Source organism: Protomyctophum bolini, assembly GCF_963924005.1.
Source record: "Protomyctophum bolini genome assembly, chromosome: 11".
NCBI lineage: Eukaryota > Metazoa > Chordata > Actinopteri > Myctophiformes > Myctophidae > Protomyctophum > Protomyctophum bolini.
The window spans coordinates 13,885,554-13,908,028 of NC_137872.1; the positions used below are offsets into that span (position 1 = coordinate 13,885,554).

The 22,475-nt window shown below is 42.5% G+C and overlaps 1 protein-coding gene across 1 annotated transcript; it reads left to right on the forward strand.

Annotated features, from left to right (window-relative positions):
- The first annotated feature begins 1,177 nt into the window (after positions 1-1,177).
- On the forward strand, positions 1,178-21,681 carry LOC308323690 (SEC14-like protein 1). Its single transcript, XM_080775474.1, has 16 exons — positions 1,178-1,355; positions 2,017-2,101; positions 6,453-6,602; positions 7,214-7,345; positions 7,879-8,007; positions 8,305-8,524; positions 9,747-9,856; positions 11,931-12,120; positions 12,791-12,879; positions 13,761-13,831; positions 14,054-14,225; positions 15,155-15,289; positions 16,135-16,269; positions 18,528-18,779; positions 19,347-19,525; positions 20,351-21,681. Exons 2-16 carry the CDS (start codon positions 2,039-2,041, stop codon positions 20,454-20,456), a joined length of 2,133 nt encoding a protein of 710 aa, XP_080631600.1. The 5' UTR covers positions 1,178-1,355; positions 2,017-2,038; the 3' UTR covers positions 20,457-21,681.
- Positions 21,682-22,475: the final 794 nt, after the last annotated feature.

Sequence of the window (22,475 nt, forward strand, 5' to 3'; positions counted from 1 at the left end):
ATGTGACAGTGATGTGTGTGGAATAATTAAATTAAAATAATCTTTTCACTGTTAGGTATTTTAGGCCATAGTGTATTATCATGTGTAGGAGGCTGTGTGCTGTCTTATGAAAAACATGATTTTTTTGGTGTTACGTTCTAACAATCTGATAATTATAGAACCAAGTGTCTGCCGCAGTATGCTGGCCTGGTAATTATTGTTATGAGTCGACAGCTTGGCTCTATGACATACAGTGTGGCTCCCCTAGCTCTTACCTTTATGTTACCATTTAATCCTCATGTTTTGTCATTGTCAGAGAACTATACTTGACCAGTAGGCCTACCCACGCCACTGTACACCAGCAGCACTGACCTATCTGGAGAAGCCTTGCAAATCAATTTACATTGACATGCCCGAAACAGGATATGTCACACCTCTGTACAGTGACTGCAGTCACATGCGTACACACCAGCATGGGATGGATGTTATTATGTTACTACTTACTATTGTATTGCTGCACCTCATGCACAGATCTGCTTCTATATATGCTGCTATTTTAGCTGCCTCATTCCATTGCCATTTATTCTAACCACTCGTGTGTGTGTGTGCGCGCGCGCGACTGTGCGTGCGTGTGCGCGCGCATAGTAGCCTATATTCTTCTCTACTCATATCAGGGATATCTGACCTGCTTTATATATTTCACTCTTCTCATATCAGGGATAGGCTATTTGAATATCTGACCTGTTTTCCTTGTTCTTTCCTGAACACTCACTACAAATGGTATATATGAAAATTTTTATTTCTCTCCACTTTTTTTTGATGTGACAATAAAGTTGAAATGTATCTGCTAGATGCAGACGGTATGATCGTCTTGTTGCTAGGTTTCCTGTTCTATAAAGTTTTGTCCAATAGCGCCCCTTGAGGCTCACTCACAAGATGATCTATCTTAATAATCATTCAATAATCTTAATGGTCTGCAAACTCGTTTACATCAGTGGCACGTAAACCACTATATAAACACAAGTTATGTTACAATGCATGCTAACTAAACTATATGCATAACAACCTGCTATTGCAGGGGCAGGCTATATTATTTGTGCAGAAGACGTTACAACCCACAGCAGGGTTGTGGGCGGAGTTAACCCAGTCTCTCCACTGTGTGTGTGTGTAATGTATCTGTCTGTCTGATTGTGTGTGGCAGTGGGACAGTGGGAAGGAAGCTACTACGCTCTGCTTCTTATTGTTAAAAGGGGAATCGCAATATCTCATTTAATTATCTTCTGTCAAAGGTTAATGTCGGAAAGAATGAGTTAAGGCCAGATAGGAAACACAGACAAAGTGACGCTTGCTTTACTTTTACCGTGAATCTTGTTGTGGTAAGTCCATGTTTGTATCTTCTTGTCGCTGCATGCCAGGCTAGGCCTAACGACAATCGCATCGAAATACCGGTTTTAAAATGTCACATTACAATTCAGACCCCGTCGGCACGTCCTTCAAGCAAAAATAATGAACGTGGTTCTGTGTTTGTGCTTACGATGCATTGACTTTGATACAATTTCCGCGTCTCAAACTTGGAAGTCTGTTTCAAGTAGCATAGGTTTGCATTTTGCTACTCCGTTGCCTAAAGCCGTTCGGGGTCATGGTTGACATCATAATTGTGTCATAATGTCCCGGACGTATAACGCAAATGATATTGGTGAACTGGCTGTTCTATAATACTTGGTAAAGCAAGGTCAGTTTTCCCGGGATTTAGTCCATTATCCTGTTAGTAGTAATATTGTAGTGACTGTAAATTATTATTAATGCTTATTCATTTAGAATGCATCCCCAAACATAATTAAATTTGTCTCATTTGTTCGCATCTGATGATGCAGCAAGTCTTTTTGTCTGTTGGCCTACATCTGACCTTTGTTCAATTGATGTCATGTGAACTTGTTTTGGCAGACTCACAGTGGGTACAGTATTGTGTATACTATGCTGCTTGTTGTCATATGCTCTCTCAGCTGTATCATTTCTGCGTGACATTGTCTCTCTCAGGTGGCTGCTGGATTAACTAACCATGGTGCAAGAATACCAGTCACCCGTGAGGGTCTACAAACATCCCTTTGAATTAATTATGGCGGTGAGTTATGGCATGGGCTTTAAGGCTTGTACTGTATGTGTATATCTGCCTTCTGATTTTGTTGCTGCCGTTGCAAAAGATGACTCTTTATTGTGCTGCAGAGACAAAAGATGGTGTGTGGCCCTGGCGAGGGAGGCATATAGGTTATGGTGATATCATACTGTAGCTGTGGGTTATGCAACTGTCCCAAGTTTTTATGTGGTGAGGTCACTGTTATGCACAGTACATGTACCATACATTGTGTCATTAACAGAAGAAAATAGAACATAACTTGGAAGACTTATGGTACAGATGGTGCACAAACATGGCTTGTTGACAGGTAGGCCTACAGTGTATTTTGCTGGCCTGAACCACAGAAAAACATTGGACATGAGTAGCCGATGAGTCTCTTTCCTCTGAAGAGATTTAGATAACAATTCAAGTTTCAACAGACTCATGAACAGCTGTTAACTTCTGTTGTCCGAGAATTTGGCGTCCACTCTGGTACTCATGGTTGTAATGAACAAGTAACAAAGAAGCAGATCTGCACACTGTAACTCTCTTGCATGCAAATATTAGCACGTTGTTTGTGCTCTTCAGATTTAACAAGAGCATTGTCTCAAAACGTAATTTTTTGTTTGGATGTGCCAATACATTTTCATTAAAGGTGCTACAGTGTGAAGAATCACATCTGCCTCATTTGAGTTGTGGATGTGCTGCATGTGCACAACTACTTTTCTGTGTGGTGGTTGGAATTAAAATGTATTAATTAAAACACATGATTTTTGCACTCTGTAAATCACTCTTAAAGATAATCAGGTGTCGATCACATGATTTGATTAAGTCACTGGACTAAGTCACTTCCAGCAAAGTTCTAACCTGAGGTCTTACCCAACAACTAGAATGTTTAACATTAAATATTTACCTGGCTCCTGTCTGCCTGTTATGTGTAAGTTATGGAGCAGACTCAAATGAAAAAATACATGCATTTACAGCATTTGGTAAAATAACATTTGACAAATCAGGCAGAACTGGTTTGACCCACTTTTTCCTGACATTTCTTTTAGATGTGCTGTATAAGGCAGCTGCACGATTATGGCTAAAATGATAATCCAGATTATTTTTTAAACCTGCAGGATTTTTCCAGCGTAAAGGAATTTGTTTAAGCCCCCAAAGAGGTTTTAGCCACCCCAATGGAAAACCACCAGCACCAAAATGATAAGAATTTAATAACATGTATTCTTGTTGCCCAGTTAATAGAATCTGTCATTTGCAACAAATCATGGTGTGTGTGTGCATGTGAAATTCCACACCCCTCTACTCACTCCCTTCCCTCCTTTCATTGTATAAATTATTATTAATTTTGTCAATTGGGCTTTTATTTACTTAAGCATAATAGACATTTTTGCATAGATTTCTCAAAAATAGGGTAGCACAAGGCTTATTGCCTTTTACGGTTGCACCGACAGAGACCGCTTGTCCTGCATAGTCGCCTGCTCGCCTCTAAAGGCAGGATAAAAACGGATATTACAAGCCCCATTATTAATCCAAATAAGTATTAATGATAATTGTTTTTAATTGTGGCTTTTTTTGTTTAATGGGTTTGTCTTTGGTACATTCACACCAGAATGATAAAAAATAATCATTGCTTGAATCGCAGGGAATCTGTTCTTTCCTACTCATGTTAGGAATGTGGAATGTGTTTTAACTTGTTCTGTGTTCGCGCACACAGTCTTTGCACTCAATTTAGAGACACACAGAGAGCGGTGTATCAAAGACCATCAGCACACACCGCATACTACCACTAATTGGATATACACAATATATTTTATAGTATCATCCATTGTGCATTTCCCCCCAAAGTTGATGATCACTCAAGGTTTGAGGATTTATTCGACAAAGTGTGAAAGAACTTCCACCCCCGACCTGTTAAGCAACGCATACCGACCCTCCCTCCAGTAATGGTCCATTATGCTTCTGCAGCAAGGGAGGCTGTGCAGACAGCCCGAGCTTTCTTTCACCTCCATGTAGTCTAGTGCCTGAGACATTGTAAAAATATACAGAAGCTGCCTGGCAGTGCCTCAAGAGGTGTGACACTAAAACGGAATAGGATATGCACATCCCCACAATTTTGTTTGGTTAAAAGAATAAAGAAACTAGAAAAAGTGCCACTCGGGGAACAGGTCTCCACAACAGGATTGGTGGAGAGTCGGAGACAAAACAAAAAGTCAAGTGGCATTTCTTCCTCAGCCTAGTAGTGGGAATATGCGTGCACAGTGTCGCCGCAATCAGACGCTGCGTTCATGTTTTGCGGCATTTTGTACAAACTGATTTGTAGGCTAGGCACGGCTGGCAACCACTCGAAAAGTGACCGAAGACCGCCTGTGGTGGTTCACCCAGTTGTCACTGAGGTGTCACTGAGGTGAACAACCTGTTCTAGGGGAAACGACACTGCACTTTTACTATAGGTCATTTTGTTTATCCAGGACCAACAGTCTTGAGATACACACACACACACACACACCCTCCCCCTCCTAGTCTGCTGAAATTGTTATTTGTCCTCCTCTATGGTTATCTATTAAGCCAATCAGTTATGCAATGTCCTCTGAGCAAGGCATAGAGTGTAGTGTTGCTGTTTAAGTAGATTGTATCGCAGACTGCAGCTGAGTGTCTTTAAACCACGCAGGCCACATAGCTTCCCACACAACAGGACACGATTATATTCCATTTACATGTATCAGAAAAGTAAAATCTTTATGCGTTGACTCAGTTGAAGTCACTGGAATTTCTATTGCAGCCAATTGTGAATAACACATTTTAGAAACGGTAATATAGTGTGTTAATTGCAGAGGCCAGGCCTCATCTGTCCCCACCCAGTATTCTCTTGAGTTCCCTCGACTTTACAGGTGGTATTCTAGCCACCAACACACCAGGAGTGTTGGTGAATGCTGCACTATTGTTGGCAAATGATCTCCTGGAAGGCATATCCAAATGACTTCCCTTTTGAATTTATGAAAGTTAGCATGCGCAGTAGATTTTAAAACTACACAACTAACTGCAGGAAATTAACACTTCAAGTTATATAAGGAGTTTGATGGCAAAGCCATAACACATGATAAAATGTAGCATGGTGCAAACTGCAATTACATTAATTATTCTGGAAGTTGGACTTGCAGTATGCATTTGAATTTGGAGGCTGGAATGTGAACCGTTTTCATTTTGTCTTGTGAAGGGAGCCATTGACATTTTAAACAAAGGACAGTACGTCCAGCCAGCCATCTAACTATAGTCTACTTGTTTTATACACTCTGTACTTCCTTTGTGTGTAGTTTAGATAGAGGGGTTGAGTGGGAAGTGGCTTCAGTATGCCTAAGAGGCACAGCTATTTGTGTACTGTATGCTTTCAGTTACACAATGTTTGAATGTTACTTAATTCTGTTTATCCAACCTGAGTGCTCCATTTAATTTATTTAGGTCAATTCTCACAAGGGCCCATGTAACAGTTAATGGAATAAATTACAATGGTGTGTGTGTGTGTGTGTGTGTGTGTGTGACTGACTGACTGACTGACTGACTGACTGACTGACTGACAGACAGACTTGGGTGCTTGCACCATTATTTGAACAGGAAATAATCTCATTTTGACCTGATTGCTCATTCTCAAGTTTTAGAAAGACCTGGTCAGACAGGTCAGGTAAGCCTCCACACTCAGGAGTAAGTCTTGAATTTGTGTTGCTGTGGCCATTTGTAGGTCATCTGACATCTTATAACTGTGCTGTGCCACGCATATATTTGTTAGTTCAGTACCAACCTCAAACAGTTGAAGGCTAATGAGGCTTTGTGAAGAAGCAGATGATGGTCACACATCCCAGTTTCTAGTGACCTACTGTAATGCCTTGCATGGTTGTCTTTGTTGTCAGTGTATGAAGTATACAGATCTTAGGCTATGATCAGAGAGCTGGGAAATGGTGAAACAAGTGCAGGCTGTTGCTAAAGCATGGTACAACAAAAGTGTCTGTGTACTTTTAACCACTTGGTTAAAATTGACCCACAACCTATTTTGGGCAAATCTTCAAAAATGTTAAAACAATGTAATATATATATCTTTTTCATTTCTCAAATGCCTGAAGAAGGTCAGTAGACCGAAAGCTTGCAAAAGTAAATACTTTGTGCGCAGATCTGAGTGTGCGGAGCTTCCCTTTAATTTTTTCAATTTCTCAAATGGCAAAAGCAGCAGTTCACAATGTGTCACATCACTGTGAGCCTGTAGATCTGCTACTTTTGGCTATTATCTATTTGTCGCACCACAAATTATATTGACACAATCCCCTCTTTCTCTCTCTCTCTCTCTCTCTCTCTATTTCTCTCTCAGGCGTATGTGAGGAGGTTCCCCAAGTGTCATCTAATCCCTATATTTGTGGACAGCGAGCTCATCAGTGAGACTGAGAGTGAGGATGGTTGCACTCTGGTCACTGAGCGGCGCTGTATGGTGAGCGTGGACGCGCCACGGTTGCTCAAAAGGGTATGTCGCTCACCCTCTGACCTTTTGTCTGAACTAGCATATGGCTAACAGGTGGCCTGGGCCACTCCCGGGCAGGCGATGATCGTGCACATGTAGGCTATGCAAAGAAGGCACCCCTTTTCCAATTACAGCTTTAAAAAAAAGGTATAAATACAAGTAAAACTTGACGGGAATAATAAAATGTGTACAGTGTGTAAGAGTAGGTGTTTCTAAATAATCATATTGGAGTTCCAAAAAACAATTTAGGGTAAATTTAGGCTGTAATATACTGTACAGTCATTCATGCAGTTCCAGTGTGACTATAGTTCAAAAGTACATGCAAGAAATTCTATCCAGGCCACATGAAGGCCAAGGCCATGACTGTGCACATGCAGAGACTTCTATGCCCCACTGCCCCAGTTCCAGGAACAGCTTTTAAAAGCAACATGACCATGTGATTGTAATTTTGTGTAATTTCGTTTAGATAAAATGAGATATCAAATTCTAAGATGTTATAATTACAGATTCAAATGGAAGGCATGTTTCTGTTCTAGCTTACTCCGTTATTCTATAATTGAATCAAAGTGTTCTGTATCTGCCCCAGTCATTCCTAACACGTGTGTGTGTTGTAGCTGGCTGGCGTGGACTTTCTCTACTTCATCCAGAAGAACACGCTGAACCGCAGAGAGAGATCGCTCCACATCGTGGTGACCAACGAGACTTTCTCCAACAGAGTTATTGTCCACGAGATCTGCAACTATACGGTCCGCCTCTCAACCTAACTACCACTTAACACACAGACACACAGACAGCAGGGCTCCATTCCACAGAGTTGGGGACAGTCATGGGACTGTAGAAAATGATCATCGTGAAACACATCATGTCACGAGAGCAGGTGTTCGTTGTTGTGTATTTACATGGTGCATAGTCCTGTGTCGACACCAAGTCCCCGGGACTTGAAGGGGTCTGAGGCATTTTTCACCGTGCACAGGAGATAAAATGAGTCAACACCTGTCCTCTACTGCGATGGAGACATAGAAAGAGAAGGCACTTTAGCAAAAAAAATTGCAAAAATCTTGCTTTTTATCCACCCTTTTGTTGTGTTCTCTTGACATCGAGCTTCAGTAAAAATCTGACTATGTAGATTGTAGGCAGACTTCAAAATAGGATGTGCGTTGATGAATAGAACTATGTGCATCTTTCAATATATGAACAGTGTTTCCTTGTATGTGTACGTAAGTCACCCAAAATTTCATGTCTTCCAGGCTGGTCTTTATTGTGATCTTCTCCTCCACAGGTCCATCCAGAGAATGAGGAATGGACGTGTTTTGAGCAGACAGCCAGTCTGGACATCAAGTCCTTCTTTGGTTTTGAGAGCACAGCAGAGAGGCTTGCCATGAAACAGTATGCCAGTAGTATTAAAAAGGTGTGAACCTGTGACTCACAGTATGTATGTTTGTGTGTAGGAGGATGTTCTGTGAGACCCACAGTGTTTTGCTTCGAAGAAGGATATGAAAGATATGAGATGAGTCCATACTGACCCTGAAGTCATTTCTGATCATGTTTACTCCGCTTTCTTTTAACACGCCCGACCTGTTTCAGGTCTGTTAATGAGTTTGTGTATCATGTATCCTCCTCTGCCTGTGGCACCATGCAGCCATAATTTCATATGTGCTTACATATGTAAACAAACTGTGCTGCTCACATGTCTGTCCTCCTGAAGGGTAAAGAGATCATAGAATACTACCTGAAAGAGTTGGAGAATGAGGGGATCACTTCCGTCCAGCGCTGGGCTGCTCCTCCTCCTCTGGTCTCTCCAGTTGCCATTGCCATGCCCCAGCTGCTCCACTCCACTTCCAAAGCCATCCCAGTGCCCATTGCCAACGGGCAGGCCAGGAAGGAGTCTATCAGCGCTGCCGAGTTACCGGCTGGCTCTCCTGACGGTCAGTGCCTTAAAACTGCCATTGAGAATAACTTGTTGTGTTCTGCCAGAGAGGTCACTCACTAAGCAAGAGCTAATTTCCCTGACATACTGTCTTGGAGTTGAGGAAATCTGTTTCAGAAATAGCATGTCATGAGAACATGGGTAACTTCAGCAACGTACGTATAAGATAAGTCTGTGTAAAATGGCAAATGGTGCATTTATATAGTGCCTTTATCCAAGGCGCTTTACATAGATTGTGCATTACATTCACCCATTCACACACACCGATTGCGGCGGAAGCCATGCAAGGTACCAACCAGCACATCGGGAGCAATTTGGACGACCTGCTCTACCTCCTGAGCCACAGAATCCAAATCAATGATTCATACACCCTGACATTAATTTAACTTCCCACACAGCAGTTAAAAACATCAGCACACTCAGACTGAAGCCCCTGCCCTATCACATAGCATTAACATTTAGCAACTGTACAAGAAGCAAACTGTGTGAACACGCATGCACGTGTGAAGGTCCTCAGTTCAGCCGCCCGCTTGTTCCTGAGAGCAGGACCACTGTAAATGAAGGCACATTCACTGGACCTGAGAGCAGGACCACTGTAAATGAAGGCACATTCACTGGACCTGAGAGCAGGACCACTGTAAATGAAGGCACATTCACTGGACCTGAGAGCAGGACCACTGTAAATGAAGGCACATTCACTGGACCTGAGAGCAGGACCACTGTAAATGAAGGCACATTCACTGGACATGAGAGCAGGACCACTGTAAATGAAGGCACATTCACTGGACATGAGAGCAGGACCACTGTAAATGTACAGTTTACATATAAAGCCTTAATTTAACGATCCTGGGTTTGGATAGAGTATGTCACGTTTCAGGTACTATCGTCAGTGCATAATGTGTGTACGTGTTAGGACTGGAACCTGGAGCTGTCCTACTGTTTGTTTGCAGTGTTAAAGTAGTCTAACCTGCTTGAATTCATGAACCATTTGCTCATAATATATCAGTATCCAGCATAATATATCAGTTTGAATAGCACAATGTATGTCAAACAGTGATGTCAAAGTGTGAATCCATTTTCTGTCTGACGAGTATCTCGGTCTTGTCTGTATTCAGCTGTAAAAAGCCAGACTATCTTTCCATCCTCCAAAATATATACAGCTGTCTGGTGTATCTCAAAACAGTGCAAGCAAGCTAACACTATAAATATTTGACTTGCAGACAAGCTGGATGCAGATTACATCAAACGTTACCTAGGAGACCTAACACCTCTGCAGGAAAGTTGTCTTATTCGACTGCGCCACTGGCTTCAGGAGACCCACAAGGGGAAGGTAATGCTGCCTCTCTCATCTCTCTCTCTCGGATCTCCCCCTTCTCTCTCTCCTTCTCTCTCTCCCTCTCTCTCGGATCCCCCCCCCCCCCCCCCCAATAGAGCGCCGCAGTCCCCGCCCCCTTTCAGAAAAGCGAGTGGCCCAGGAAGTGGAAGCCCCATGCATTCTCCCATCGGCACTTTTAATATAATTTATTTAAAGACTGTTACGCCGCGGACAAAGCCAATTCGGATCGTGACGAATCATGACAATGAACACAATATTTTGGGACGATCAAATCATTAGAAAGAAGAAAAGAAAGTCAGGAGACAACACTATTTGTTTTATTTTTCGTCTTATAAATTATTTGATCGGCCCAAAATATTGTGTTCATTGTCATGATTCGTCACGATCCGAATTCACTCGCTTTTCTGAAAGGGGGCGGGACTGCGGCGCTCTATAGAGTAATAAAAGGATAGAGACCGACAGCCCCGCCCCCCTGCTATTCATTTCAATGGAAGTTGCTCAGTGGCGTTTTGAAGCATCCGGAAGAACGCTCTACTTCCACATTTTGGTACCCAAAATGCGGAAGTGCAAACGAGTGCTCAATGTTAAAGGTTTTATGACATTCATTTTCATTTATTTTTCTTATTTATTTTTTGCTTTTAGGTTTTATGACCTCAATTACACCCAAAAAACCTGAACTTTGAACATTCAGTGGATTTTCTGTGGTCTGAAGTTTTATTTGGGGTTTGGAAGCCTTTTGAGCTACAATGAAAACAGGCAAAACAGTGAAAACAGTGACATCTGCTGGCAAATCCCATTGACATATATGGGATTTGCAGGATTTTACATCACAAACGGCAGGAAAATCAGAGCACCTGTTTGAGCCAGAAAACCCCAGATCAGAAAATCTACTGAATGTTAAAAGTTCACGTTTTCTTGGGTGCAATTGAGATTAGAAAACCTAAAAAAAATAAGAACAATTCCAAAACCTTTTTTAATGTCTCAATCCCTTTAAAGCCCAGCTGCACGGGGGTTTCCTAGTCATAAATCCACGGCTCTGCCTACAGTCCCACCTCTGACTAGTAGGGCCGAGCGCTTCAACGTTGGAGAGCCTACCTGGGGGCTTGCCCCCCTCTCTCCCCCCTTCTCTCTCGGATGTCCCTCTCTCCCCCCTTCTCTCTCGGATCTCCCTCTGTCCTCCCCTCCTTTCCCTCTCGGATCTCTCTCTCTCCTCCCTTCTCTCTCGGATCTCTCCCTCTCTATATTCCTCTCTCTCGCTCCTCTTTACAATGTTGTCTCAGTAAGACAGCTCTCCCCCCTATCCACAAGGAGGAGCAGTGCATCAAAAAATTATGGGAATTGTAGTCCAGGAAGGTAGTGAGACCAGTGTCCATGACATCAGAGACAAGAGGCTCACTGCTACAATCTAAAATATCTAAAACCACATATTACACACATAAATACCGCCAGGAAAGTGATCTAAAGTTTCTAAACGTCATTAACATATATTTTTTTGCAAAAAGGGTGAAGTGTCCCTTTAAGCTCTTTCTTTCTTCTTCATTCGCCCCCTTATGTAATAACATAAGTTATATACAGCCCAGTTCTTGCACTCATACAAAAATGAACAAATGCATAAATTGGCTCTCTCACACACACCACTAACTTGTGATTGAAACCATTTCCTTTCAGCAGCCAGTGGTTCCAAAACACCATTTGTTTTTGGCAACCAGTAGTCTCATAAAAGCATAGAATATACAATGTCCTAGAATAAAAACGAATCCAGTCAATACGAAACTCATCATACACCTGAGTAATGCCAGAAAAGGGGAATTGAGTGCCTTTGTGGCAAAAGTTCTCCCTGGCAAGTGATATGACCAGATTGATCAAATTTATCTTGTGGCAAATCACTATGTCCAGCCAAGGGAATTAGATATGTGCTTGAATAATGTATCTATGCCTTCCAGAAACGGATGAAACTGTATAGTTCAGTGGTTCTACCGGTATCTATATCTCTCACAAATGGGTCCCTGACCCACTGTTTGGGAAACAGTGCCATAGATGCCCTTCGGTACGTCTCCTGTGTATTCAGATTCCAAAGGACCAACATGTGCTGCGGTTCCTCCGGGCGAGAGACTTCAACCTGGAGAAGTCCAGGGAGATACTGTGCCAGTCGCTCACCTGGAGGAAACAGCACCAAGTGGACTTCCTGCTTGACTCCTGGGAGCGACCGCAGCTGCTACAGGACTATTACACTGGAGGATGGCACCACCACGACAGAGGTACTGACAACACACCTGACAACCCTTAAGCCTGATTCCTATTCGAAGCGTTAATTGTGCATTAGGGGTCCATTTTAGATGTTGTTTATTCAGTTAACACTGATTTTTTTTTACAGAGTATACTCTGCAGTGGTGGACGCATGAATCAATATTTATATACATTTACAGAGCTGAGCTCATTCAGTTGTCTAACTCTCAGGATTGTACAGTGTAGATTGGGGTCCCGTGAATACAAATCAAATGCATATCAAATTGAAGGTCCTCGTTACCACGTGTCTACAGTCTCACAGAGCCAATACTGTGTAGATAGGGATGACCTGGGATCATTGTGCAGTATCTATCTGTATGGTCTTGATAGGCTGAAATGTCTGTTAATGATTGATTATGGAGCAGTCCCCTTTATCACCAGCGAGGGGAAATATTTCTCATTAGTTAGTACTTCTAATAGCCCAGCTGCTTAGTGGTACTGGATTAGTGGCTAGAATGATGTAACATTTAAGGGGTGTTTGAGATGCAACTGTGATTGAAGAGCAGACTTTTTTTTCTTCTTTTTTTTTCTTTTTTTTGAGGGGCACTACCATAGCACCGGTCTATGGTTTAGTTTAAATGAATAGAATGTGACTAGTCTCTGTTGATTTAAATGTGTGTGCATGTGTTCTGTTGTGTTTAGATGGCCGCCCTCTATATATATTACGCTTGGGTCAAATGGACACAAAGGGCTTGGTACGGGCCTTGGGAGAAGAAGCTCTGCTGAGACAGGTGAGTTTAAGATGGGTGGATGTTTATTGGTACAGACAGACTACAATAGACAAAACTTCAACATCATCACAGTCCTATATCACCAACACAGCAGTTATAGTCGTATATCAATATATCACAGTCATAATGAACAGAATCAGTCTTATACAACTCATAAGGTGCTGCATCCCGACACACGACACAGGTTCAATTAATTTAGCAATACTGGTAGACACAAATGATCTGTGAGATGACACCCTATAACCTACCTTCTCTCTTATGACAGCTGGTATACTATCTCTAATAATCACCTCCCATTTCTTCACAATTCTGGACTCACAGATTGTCTTGTACTTTTAAGCCACTTGATGGCTTAATTTTTCTGATTTCTGATTCTATTACGTTTGCTGATGACACTGCCGTGTCATCAGCAAACGTAATAGAATCAGATGTTGCTTCTGCATTCATTTGTGTAGACTAAATTAAACTGGGGAAATGGTGCTTCCTTTTGGAGGCCCAGTATTGGTACTAACAGGAGAAGAGACTGCCCCAGTCAGAAGACGCAGTTCTGTCTCCATAATTTGGAGTCTGAAAAAATTAAATGCATAAAAACCTACAAACGGAACACAGGCCTATTGTTTGGGCATAACAAGTTAGATAATCATCCTCCTGACCTCATTCTCCCAATCCTGTATGCAAGGGCTCAGGTTCATGTTGCACGTCCCAAAGGACATGGTTTAAAACGCAACACCTTTACTCTAAATCCAGACTCAACACAGCACTATATACAGGTTTAATGTTTGTTTTTCGTGATGATAAGAGCGCCCCTCACTTCACACGGGTGTGATTAAAAAGAAATACAAAACTACCTTTTCAACACTAACATTATGAATTGGATTCAGGTGCTGTCCATCAACGAGGAGGGCCTGAGGCGCTGTGAAGAAAACACCAGAGTTTTTGGCCGACCAATCAGGTACACTAATATGAATGAATCTCTTCATTTTACTGAACCCAAGGCTTGATGTATATTGTGTGCTGGTGTCATGCACAAAATAGCACATCTATAAGCTCAAAATGCATCGCAGCACGACTGGCTGCTAGTTTGTAGATTGCCCTATTTCTGATTTGTGACACCCTTGCGCGACTAAGTGTAACTTCAAGCACGTCCCTCTCCTTGAACCCCTCTCTCCTGTAGCTGTTGGACATGCCTGGTGGACCTGGAGGGTCTGAACATGCGTCACCTGTGGAGGCCAGGCGTGAAGGCCCTGCTGAGGCTCATAGAGGTGGTGGAGGCCAACTACCCTGAGACGCTGGGCCGTCTGCTCATCCTGAGGGCTCCCAGAGTGTTCCCTGTGCTCTGGACGCTGGTGAGCAGCAACACACAGTTCCCTTTGTGCTCACAGCAGGCATTTTAGGAATGAAAGGCTCTTTTAAGTCTAAATTTTTGAAATTCTTTGAATGTTTTTTGCCTATAATGACATGCCTAAGGACGCTAGGTCGAAAGTGGATTATTGTGTGATTAAAACAAACTGAAGTAAATGCATTTCTAGCACAGCTAGTGGCAGGTCTGTGTCCTATAAAAGACAACTTTAGTTGTTTTTTTCAACCAAGGTTCATGTTTTAGGTTATTAGAGAAAGTAAAAGATGACTTTTCTTTTTCATTTGCTGATTGCTTTCGTTTTAGGGATTTTAGCTGTTTTTGACACGGGCGGGGGCATTTGAACGTGGGGCTAAATGTGTTTATTAAATCATACAAAAATAAATCGCTATAAAATGTAGTATAGTCCAGATGTAATTTCTCTGGGTCTAGTAGGACTATAGTAAATAATAATAAAAATAAATCGCTATAAAACTTACATATTTAGCCCCATGCTCGAATGCCCCCGTCCCCTGTCAAAAACAGCTAAAATCCCTAAAACGAAAGAAAGCAGCAAATGAAAAGAAATGAACACTCATCTTTTACTTTCTCTAATAACCTAAAACATGAACCTTGGTTGAAACGGCTGTGTCGATTGTTCTGTCCATTTGTTCGTCCACTACTTACTATGTCAGTTTCAGTCGATTCACTCAGCTAGCTAGTGGGCCGTCTAGACTCGTTGTCAGCTTACACGGTCTAATGTACTGTAAACGGTCTAATGTGTATGGTATGAGAAGAAATGTGCTGCTGGCTGCAGCACTCTCTCCCTCCCACTCAAAAATGTTTTTCGTTTTATATGGTGTACTGTGTGACTTGTCCTATCATTGTCTTTAATGACATGCAGGCTGCTGACTGTTGTTTTTTATGCCTCATTTCCAGGTGAGTCCCTTCATTGATGAGAACACCCGCAAAAAGTTCCTGGTTTATGCCGGTAATGATTACCAGGATTCAGGAGGCTTGGTGGACTACATTGACAGGGAGATCCTTCCCGACTTCCTGGGCGGTGACTGCATGGTGAGTCCTGAACTTTAACATTATTTTATAACATGCAATGTGCGACAGATTTATATACTTTGTTGTACAACATTGTCGCACGCTAGGCGTCAAACCGCATGAATCAACATGCTAGATGCATAACACTTTGAAAATGTAAATTCAGGGTGACCCAGATGAAGGCAAGTCAAGCTGCAACTCATTGGTGCATTATGTTTTCTAACGGACAGTTGGTAGAGACGCCGCCTGAGAATTGAAAGGTCAGCGGTCCCCCCCCCCCTGTCCGCCCGCCCGTCCGTCCAGTCTGTGTCAAAGTGTCACAAAAGACTAGTATATGTACTGCAAATGTACTGTACAGACAATAAAAGGGGATTACATTCCAAGTAGTTCATTAATTTGATATGCATCAGCCTTCGCTGCAGTCTCTTATATTTTGCAACACTTTAATCAGTACATTTAATATAAGGCTTGTTAATGGCGTGGCTCTGCAGCCGTCTAGCCATCTATACAAAGGTCAGTCTCTCTTGTGTACATTCTGTTTTCTAGAGAGGGCTTTTCAGCAGTTATATATTTTTTATCCCCTGTGTCAATCATCTAATGTGATCCTGGGCTCTACACACACTCCACCAACCTAGTCCCCTTATATGGGGGACAAGGGGAGAGCAACGGACTTGAACTCATGCTTCCTTCATGCCTGAGTGTCCAAGTTGCTCCTTTACACCTGACAGTGGGGAGTTTCCCTGGTTGGACGTAGTGCGTGGAAGGAACACGTTATTCCAACCAGTTCCTTTCCCCTCAGCAGTTTTACTTGTGTCATAAATGTCAGTGCAATGTTGCTGATGAGCTCACGGTTTGTCTCCGTTCAGTGTGAGGTCCCCGAAGGCGGCACTGTCCCCAAGTCTCTGTACAGGACAGCCGAGGAGCAGGAGAGTGACGAGAACCGCCTGTGGACCGAATCCATCTACAAGAGTGCCAGTATCTTCAAAGGAGCTCCATATGAGGTATGTTTCACCACTGCTCAGAATGTGGAGACAACTCGCACAACTCGTCAGAATGGATGTTTGTCTGATGTTCTACCTCATCATAATCTTGGCTCGTATCTGTTAGCTAGTATGCTATTAACCTGCTGCTTGGTAATGTTGTCAACATCAAAGTACGCTCGTATGATTTGTCCTTCTAAAGTACGCAAATAGCTGGTGAGTATGATTGTGCAGTGTTCAGGTCTACGTGCTGAAGAGAGTGCAGGTCTGGTCTGCCAGACTGGCTGCCCAAATAATACCGTCTGATGACGAAACATCAAACAAACTGCATTTCTCTCTCTGTTGCTTTCTCCATGTATGCGTCAGTACTATTGCACTGTGGGTGGAAGAGACGTCGTTGCAGTGTTTTGAAATGTCCCCAATGACAACAAAACTATGTGGACATTGTTGACAAGACACATGTTGGTGTAACTAAGTGAGATTAGCTGAAAAATAAAAAATGTATCAACTCGTTTGCACTCGGTGGCAATTGCTTAAGCTGTAATCCTGGGTGCTACTCTTCCTCTGCCAACCTGGGGTGAGTTCCGAACTGAGCTCATGCTTCCTTCGATGCATGAGGAGTGAGCATGCTGCTTACTGCGCCACTGTGCTCCTTATATTATTATTATAATGATTATCATATATACTTTTTTATTTCATTCGAAACCGCCATACATCTGTAAACAGTGATTTATTACCGCGATAATAAAAAATCCATACCGCCCCAGTCCTAGATAGAATACAAAGCAAACGACAAAAAGATCAATACACTCCAGAATGGAAATTACTGCTTGTGTACGTGTTACCATGTTGTAACCGCAGACCCCAAATATGAATTATAGCATTTCAACCAAAGTATAGTCTGAATGAGAAAACTAAGCCATAATTGCAGGCTACAACAACAGATGTACCGTTGTTTCCAGGCCATCCGTTCATGACTGCCTTTTTAATTTTGTGTGTCTTATGGTGTTTGATTAGTGTTGCAGTGTTAATGAGAAAGCGAGAATTCTGAATGTACTTAATTATGTGGGTATTGTAGGCAATACCTACACGTTATTCCAACCAGTTCCTTTCCCCTCCATCAGGCGCCCCGGCTGGCCAGGGGGAGGCAGTTTAGTGACCAGGATTACTGCATGTTTTTTGTGAGGGTACCTACCCTAGGGGACACGGGGAGAACATGCAAACTCCACACAGAAAGGCCCTTTCGCCAACCCCGCCTTCGGGTATGGGCACTGATGACGCGGAGGAGGAAACACGCCGCCAGCACCCACAGCGTCCCGAGCGGGAATCGAACGCAGGACCAACTTAACTGATTATAAACGTATCAATCGCAATATTTCTGTTGCTCAGAATAAACAGCTGATTGATACTTTGAATAACTTGAATAACTGATGTGAGTAGGGACCATAGACTGTAAAAAATATGGACAAAGCGTTTTTCGGGTCTAACATGAACGTAAAATGAAGCCTGTCAGTCCTTGAATTGTAAATCGCCATCTTTCTAGATCCGTTTTGGCCCAGCTGGCCAGACAACGAGGCGGGACTTCCCCCCTTCTTCTTAGTTGGTTTTTATTTTGATTCGAGTGGGTGGGGAATCCCGATCATAGACTGTAACGGTAGCCACCCCCTCAGAACATACGCAACTTTATGGTAATTATTTTAATAAATGGGACCATAATTTCCAAAAAGAATATTATGACATTAGAAATGAGACTTTAAACTAGTGACTGGAAGCAGAAAGTATTCATGACCATGTTTATTAAGGTAATGCAGTCTAGGTGAAGTTGACAGCGCCACAACAGGCCATTATATGAATTTTCAGGAAATCCCGATTTCCTTAGTGGCTTCACAAAATATCTGTCTGACTGCCCCCCTGGTAGGGACATTACCATGGTATAATTCAGTATAAAAAGGTTGAAAACCCCTGATTTAGCAGACCGTCTTAACCACAAGTATTCCCTGAGGTGGGCTCTGCTGAGTGTGTGAAAAGTGAAAACCTGTCCAGATATCGTACATTGCTGTAAGTTCTATTAACCTTTGAACCTTGGGGTTTTCACTGCCCCGCCCCCCTATTCAAACTCCTACTCTGCATTCAAGTATGTCTTGTTTCTTTGTTCTGTGGATTAGGGTGCCATCTGCTGGTACAAATCCATACTGCATGCCGGCAGCACAGCAACAAGCTGTCTGAAACGGAATGATTAATGGTTGGCGGTCTGTTCTGTGTTCGCCACATTCCTCTAGCTGCTAATAGAGATTACGGAGGCCTCGTCCGTCATCACCTGGGACTTTGACGTGTGCAAGGGAGACGTGATCTACCACATCTACCACTCCAAGCGGGCCCCCCAGCTACCGAAGAAAGACTCCATTGGGGCGCACGGTATCGCGTCCCCGGGCACCAGTAATGTCCAGCTGATAGACAAGAGCTGGGTGCTGGGACAGGACTACAGCATGGTGGAGACTGCACTCACTTGCAAGGAAGGGGAGAGTGTGCAGGTAAGGACAAGAGGGAATAGATTGAAGAGTTAACTTCCCAATATGAGCTGTTTTGATATGCATATTTATTGCTCCTGTTTTAAGGCCTTTTTAAGTTGCAACACATGTCTATACATACCACTTGAAATTGTCTAGGTGAATCAACAGAGTGAACTGTATTGTGGCATTATGGCACACAAAGTGTGAGTTGAAAAGTAATTTTCTCTCCCTGGAGAAGGTTAATTTATTTAACTAAATTAAAAAGTACCATGACTTAATGATTAACCATGCAATTATGTATGAGTTCAGTGACATTGTAATAACTTTAATAAGTTTAAAAATAAAGGCAACTCACTTCAAAGGTTATGCACACAAAATGAAGTCTTTAATTATGCAGCAACATCAGCAGCATCATTATTTTGATGCTGCTGCGTAATTAAAGACATTGTTGAACTTGTTGTTTAAATGTAAAAAATAAGTAAAGCTATCAATGTTCCATTTTGTATGCTGCATGGCTGCAGCTGTGGATAGACGGTCAGTGAGTTGTATTGACACACCAGTATGGTCTTTTAACACTCCTCTCTCTAGGGCTCTCACATAACACGCTGGCCCGGCTTTTATATCCTCCAGTGGCGTTTTCACAACCTGCCGGCCTGCTCGGCATCCAGTCTGCCTCGCGTGGACGACGTGTTGGCCTCTTTGCAGGTCTCCTCTCATAAGTGCAAGGTCATGTACTACACCGAGGTGCTGGCCTCTCACGACTTCAGGTCAGTTCTTTCACTGCCGCAGCCTGCATCTGGTCTTGGACTGTGTTGTGTAGCATGGTCTCTCACATACAGTACATGATACATTGGGCCTTTATGCTTAAAGGATAAGTTTTGGTTAAAACGTTTTTTTTGTTAAAGGGTTAAATCTCTATATTCAGTAACAGGGGTCTCCCTGTCTCTCCAGCTCTTTAATAAGCGGAAAATACATTTTCAGTTAGGTGACCAAATTTCAGCCAATCAGGAGAGAGTAGGCATTTATCAGCTTAATTTTTTATAGTGTTCCAGTTCTCATTTCTTTGTATCATCACTTACAATTCCACACGTTTAATCTGTATCCTGACTGTGTTCTCTATCCTGATTGGATAAAATTGGTATCCCGACCTCAATGCATTTTCTGTTTCATAAAAAGCTGGAGAGACATGGAGACTCCTGTTACTGAACACTCTATAGCAATGAGTACTATCACCATATACAGCTTTTTAACACTTATTTTTAACCAAAGAAAATCACTTACCCTACATTTAACTTCTACTCCGTGTCCCTCGCTGGAGTTTGCGAGATATAATTTCTTTCATTTTCTGTTTAGAGAGACTGGTTACACAGTGAGTCATTGGCTACCTTTCCTTGAACGAGCATTTCTTAGCCTAGCATCATGGGGGGAACATATGCCGAAAATGTGGCAAATGGCTCACAATGGTGTTGCGTTGCAAATTTGTGACATGCTGTGAGCTTGTAGATCCGCTTGTAGGGTTTATTTATTTAAACTGTTACTTTATTGTGGATAACAGGATCATAATAACTAGTTGTTGTGTCTTTCTCTTCCAGGGGATCCATGACCAGCCTGGAGTCTAGTCACAGTGGCTTCTCCATGCTCAGTGCTGCCACCACCTCCTCTAACCAATCACAGTCCAGCTCAACTGTCTCAAGATAGCATCCAGCCAATAGGACGCGGCCATAGTTTCCACCCCTGGGGAGGTTAAAGGAATACTCCACTGTTTTATCGACCTTATCTCTATGTCTTTCTTGGTAGGAGTAATCGGTAGGTAGCTCCACATTCGTACTAGGACAGAGTGCTAATGGGTTTTCAGGTGATGGTGCATGTATTTGTAGCCGACTAGGCCTGCCTCAGGGCCAGAAGCCTACCGCTTGTACTTGGACCGGGTGGATTCCTCTTTGAATGAGCCGTAGCTGTTTTGTTTCCCATGCAGCATATCTGCGTGCCAATCTAGGTCATTAATCATAAATGGACACGGTTGATATCATGAGGTGACCAAACGATCCACAACTTTGACAGTGGCGTGTTCCTTTACTGTAAGTGCTAGCATTTGAACTCAAGCTGACTTTCGGACAGCATCTACTGTGCCTTTTCTTCTTTACTGATTACCTGACAATGTGAGAGGCCTGACTTAAGTTATTATTGCCCAGACTGCCATCGGAGTGAAGTTTCTGTCAGGCCTTTGAAGCATTTGAAATTCTGTTTCTGTGCCCATGATTAAATGGACTGCATTAATATAGTGCCTTTCTAGACATCAACCGTAGGCCATGCTAAACGTTTTACATTGTAATTCACATTAAGCATTAACCACACACACCTTCACAACATAGTCTGCCACACAAAGTGCTTAATGTGTTAGGTAGGGGTTACGTGTCTTGCTCAATGACTAAGACGGCCTCTTTACCACCTAAGCCACACTGCCACCTCTGATTGTGTTTATTTGTAGTGATAAATTATATGCTTGTATGAATTTATATGTGACTAGACGAGGGGTGGGGGAGTTAAATGCAAACGGAAAAGTGTTACAAACACTCCAGCAAATACCTTGGTTATTACAGTACAGAGGGCTATATCTTCAAGCGGAAAATGGCTTGTTTCTGTCCATTATCCATTTATTTGAGAATGGCGGGATAAAGTTGAAGACTAACACAATTATGTTATTTATTTTCGTGCAATACTAGAATCCCACACACAGCCCTCTTGTTGAAATGGTTGTTGTTCGCCACAAGATGTCAGTGTGTGATATGAATGAAAGTTCACCCATACTACTGTAAGTGGTCTGCAGTCGGCTTCATAGGGTTTTTACTCTTTAACTTTGTCAAACCTTCAGGTGTACTCAAAGCATTGTAAAAGTGAAATAAATGTTTGAACTTGATATTTATGTGACCGTGTCATTGCAGTCAGTGCAATCAATGCGAGAGAGTAACTTCTAAATTTGCCATTATAAAGCGAATGTGATGATTGCCACTGTGTATGGCTTAGTTTGACTCATAAGTGTGTGGATATAATTAATAGAAAATGTTATTTCTTTCTTCAATAGACTATTAATCACTAATGCTGCACACTCGTTTTTGAGCTGTTGAGTATAGTTGCAGCTGAGCCCTCCGAGGCAACTAATTGGAATGCAGCATGTTGCCGCCTCTGAAATACATACAGCACAGGACCAGGCAGTCAACTCAACAGTGATTTACATAAAACTTTAATTTCCATAAACTCATCAGATGCCTGTAGCGAAAGCCGGATTGTATTTCCCTCATGTTCCTAATGTTTTCTGCTTCTTCTTGCTTCCGTGCCCTTGCAACTCTGTGTCCCGATGCTGCTTGTGGCTTATCCCCACACAATCTGCTGACTGCCGGACACGCTTGCCTGAGAGGAAGACCAAACAGGAGGTGCATGGTCTCTGCTGGCTTATAAAGCCCAATTCATGCTTTGTTGATGCGTTGTAAGCCTGTAGGTCTGCTATTTTTGGCGTGCAGTGTAGCATAAATTAGTTTAGTAAAACGGGAAGAGCTCTGTCTCTGCCAAGATCCTGTTTCCTAAATTAACTTAATTAATTAATGAGATAATAATCTGATGAGTTCCCAGATGTTGTCCACAAAGTCTTAAACATCAGAGCCTAATTCCTCCCCCAAAAGGTTTATTTCCTAGCTAGAATTATGTAACCACCTCCAAAGT

Bases quoted from the DNA above. Each gene is read 5' to 3' on its own strand.
- LOC308323690 (XM_080775474.1), top strand. From the start codon at position 2,039: ATGGTGCAAGAATACCAGTCACCCGTGAGGGTCTACAAACATCCCTTT. The intron at 9,857-11,930 runs GTAATGCTGCCT...CTGTGTATTCAG, and splicing joins AGGAGACCCACAAGGGGAAG to ATTCCAAAGGACCAACATGT. The intron at 15,290-16,134 runs GTGAGTCCTGAA...GTCTCCGTTCAG, and splicing joins TCCTGGGCGGTGACTGCATG to TGTGAGGTCCCCGAAGGCGG.